General features: G+C 42.4%; 1 protein-coding gene across 2 annotated transcripts; it reads right to left on the bottom strand.

The window, feature by feature from the left end:
• Window positions 1-1,372: 1,372 nt before the first annotated feature.
• Window positions 1,373-2,991, bottom strand: LOC124036550 (isotocin-neurophysin IT 2-like). 2 transcript variants are annotated; one of them, XM_046351260.1, is made up of 4 exons: window positions 2,852-2,991; window positions 2,538-2,602; window positions 2,054-2,258; window positions 1,373-1,953 (listed from the first exon to the last, which is right to left on the bottom strand). In XM_046351260.1, the coding sequence occupies exons 1-4, from the start codon at window positions 2,915-2,917 to the stop codon at window positions 1,723-1,725; spliced, it is 567 nt and encodes a 188-aa protein (XP_046207216.1). In that variant the 5' UTR covers window positions 2,918-2,991; the 3' UTR covers window positions 1,373-1,722. The 2 variants fall into 2 exon arrangements, with proteins under 2 accessions (XP_046207216.1, XP_046207217.1); XM_046351261.1 differs by lacking the exon at window positions 2,852-2,991 and having other exon boundaries at window positions 1,684-1,953; window positions 2,538-2,839.
• Window positions 2,992-3,392: the final 401 nt, after the last annotated feature.

Below are 3,392 nucleotides of genomic sequence, written 5' to 3'. Positions count from 1 at the left end.
TCATCCCGCAGTGTTTGTGATTATACCCTGATGAAGACAGCTTGGCTGTCGAAACGTTGGTAATTACATTTTTGCATTTGAGCTCCTAGAGTGTGCGGCTCTCTTTCATTTTCAAGTTTTCTGCTCCGCTAGCCAGCACCTCACCTAAATAGCTGTGCGTTTATTTTTCTTCTAGATCATTTAAAAATAATACACTTAATGTTAGCTGTTAAACCACAGATTTCCACTAAATATTTTACTAGGGAAGTCAGTTAAGAACAAATTCTTATTTTCAATGATGGCCTAGGAACAGTGGGTTAACTGCCTTGTTCAGGGGCAAATCAACTGATTTTTTTTTTTGATCTTCCTACGTTTTGGTTACTAGTCCAATGCTCTAACCATTAGGCTACACTGCCTCTATTGTATCTGCATATCATTCTGAAAGTAGAATTTTGGCGGTTTCCAAAACCACATTGCATTTGAGTGAGTCAGAACAGATATGGTCAATTGTTGAAATGAGAACCTTATGGCTGTATGGCCTTGGCTTCTCAAGAGCTCAGGTTAGGTTTAAATTATAAAGAAAACCTCAATGTGACTTGGATTTAAAAGGAATAGCGTCGAGACCAGTGCATAAAATATGGTGGAACTCTCTCAGCCATGTTTCACCAATCCAATGCTTTTACTTTAGTAGTACAAGAATGATCAAGTTCGATACCTAGACATGTTTTTCTACGTTAGCTTGTAATAGCTAGTGATAAGGATGCACAAGCTAGACCTTTTTTGAAACATCACCATCTCCTGGCCGCAATTACCTGCCAGATTTAAGTAGCTTGAAAAGCCCCCCCAAAAGAAATAAAAAAATGTATTTTAGTTAGTTTTGGAGGCAAAGATAATTGTTTCAATATTGTTTTTCAAATGGGTTTGTCAATTATTTTAATACAGTTTACTAAATAGTTTTTTGGTGATTATTTTTGCTTACTATATTAACCTTGGTAGTAGTAATGCAAAAACGTTTTATCTGGATTTGTATTTAAAACCTATGGTCACTGTCCCAGTTACAACCTATTTCAGTTCCTGTTTATGGTTCTAAATGACCTACAGGATATCCGCTCAACGGTTTGTGTGGTATTATTATTATTATATAAGGACAGCTGTGATAGTGAAGGAGAGTAAAGTCCATATAACAGATTTTTCATGGTCCATTGTAGTGACTTACCAAACATTGTGCTGGCCTAAATACTGAGCCTAATGTTACAGTAAATTTGAGAACTACATGATGAAGAGCACTTAGCCACTCATTTCATGTTTCAGATGTAGATGTTAAACAACGGGTAATTGTTTAGCTGATAGAGAAAAATGCCTAAACCATGCACACTCTCACGCTTTATTAAAATACACGTGGGGACTCTTAACACTTGTAAGATTAATGATAGCTATTCCTATACATACAGTACATAAAATATATTATTATTAGTATGGAATACAAAGGCAATCTACAGAGGAGTGCACAGGTTCCAATCCAGTGAGGTTGCCTATAAACAGAAGGAGGCCAGTAAATGGGTGTGTAGGTGTGGTCCTGTGTAGCTCAGTTGGTAGAGCATGGCGCTTGTAACACCAGGGTAGTGGGTTCGATCCCCGGGACCACCCATACGTAGAATGTATGCACACATGGCTGTAAGTCTCTTTGGAAAAAAGTGTCTGCTAAATGGCATATATTATTATTATATTAAATAGATGAATGAATCAATGAACTACAACTAGGTTACCTTGAACTACAAATCCTAACAACCAATCTCTCAAGTGACCCCCATGGAAACCTGGCATCATTGGCAGCTCATTGGTGGACTCGATGAGGAGGGGTGTGGCCAGCCATGTGAAGGAGCCTGAGGAGGGCGTCATCGCTGCCCTCTGATTGGCTGATTTGATTATCGCCTTCCTCCTCTGCCAGACAGGATTGGTCAGCACTGCACCCCTCTGAGATACAGAAAGCAAAGCATTTTATCCACCACTATATTAGAACCAGTGGAATAACCATAGAAATCATCCCAGAAACATGACATTGAAGTTGCCTTACCTGAGTCACAACAGATGCCTGGTGCAGCGCAGTGTCCTTCTTCAGATCCACAGGGTCTCCCTCCTGCCTGACAGGGGGTGGGCAGGTAGTTCTCCTCCATGCAGCGTGCCGTCTCTGGGGAGCCCATCCAGCAGCCCAGCCCTTCCCCACAGCAGATACTGGGGCCGAAACAGCGGCCCTGCTCCCCTGGCCCACACAACATGCACTGCAGGAGGAAAGAAGGGACAATCGGGTATTAAGTTGTACAATCATTCAAAAACATTGATTCTTATCAACACTCTTACTCCCTTTTTTCACAGGGAAGGTAACGGTTCATTGTCAAATCTCAGAATTCAGATTCTTCAGAATTCAGTGCTTCTACAGAGCTTCACTTTCAGTTCCTACTCCTCTTGATGCATAAGACAAATGATTCCTGCTGTTTACAATACACATACGATTTAAGTAGTGTAGATCTAGATTCTAGACAGATACAGTTGCCACTCACCTTGCGTTGTGGAGAGTCCATGACGGACCTCTTGCCCCCGATGGGACAGTTGGAGATGTAGCAGGCTGAACAGAAAGACATGAGGAAGAATAAACACAAGAACACAGCGACTCCAGTCATCTCTACTGAGAGAAGAGGAATAGAGTACAAGTCGAATGTGTTTCTTTGTTTCGGAGTGACTCCCGGGTGAATGTTGAAGTTATGTATCTTCAGTAGCACCCAGACCTCTTATATACCCTCTCCCCTCTCTCCCGGGGAGTGACACGGACCCCTGACATCCACTTAGGGTTAATTAACGAGCCTGTCTTACTCACCCTCCCTCCTGATAGCGCTGGCCCCTGGCTTGGGCTCGGCAGATGCCTGGCCAGTAGTACAGTCATACAGTGAGTGGCCTGGCGCGGCCTCAGCCATAGAGACAATCATTAGTGGAGGGCCTGTGTCCGTGACTATGCATGTGAAAGAGGAGAGGTGTCAGAACAATGAGACAGACGGGAAGTGCTTGGTGTGTAGATTGGGATGGGGGGGATGTGTTGAACCTGGACCTATTATTAGAGAGATGACGAAATGAGATGGTGATTGTTAGGCAATTACTGTAGAGCAGTGTATTTCAGTGTTAGCAAACTATCTGACAGACTAGTTGGCTACATCCTGTAGATGGTTCCAGTTCAAGGATTGAGAAAACAGCACCATGTAGTAATGGGATAAGAAGACATATTTGTACCTACTGAGATTATACACCATTTCATCGACTAGATTCAGTTGCGGATTAATTTTTGCTTGAGCAGAGGGTCGGTGGCCGGAACACAATTACAAATAATTTGTAGACTGAAAATTGACCGCAAGAAGCCCAAACAG

Source organism: Oncorhynchus gorbuscha, linkage group LG05, assembly GCF_021184085.1.
Source record: "Oncorhynchus gorbuscha isolate QuinsamMale2020 ecotype Even-year linkage group LG05, OgorEven_v1.0, whole genome shotgun sequence".
NCBI lineage: Eukaryota > Metazoa > Chordata > Actinopteri > Salmoniformes > Salmonidae > Oncorhynchus > Oncorhynchus gorbuscha.
The sequence above is the reverse complement of the archived record's forward strand: the minus strand, read 5'-3'. Positions and strand labels throughout refer to the sequence as shown.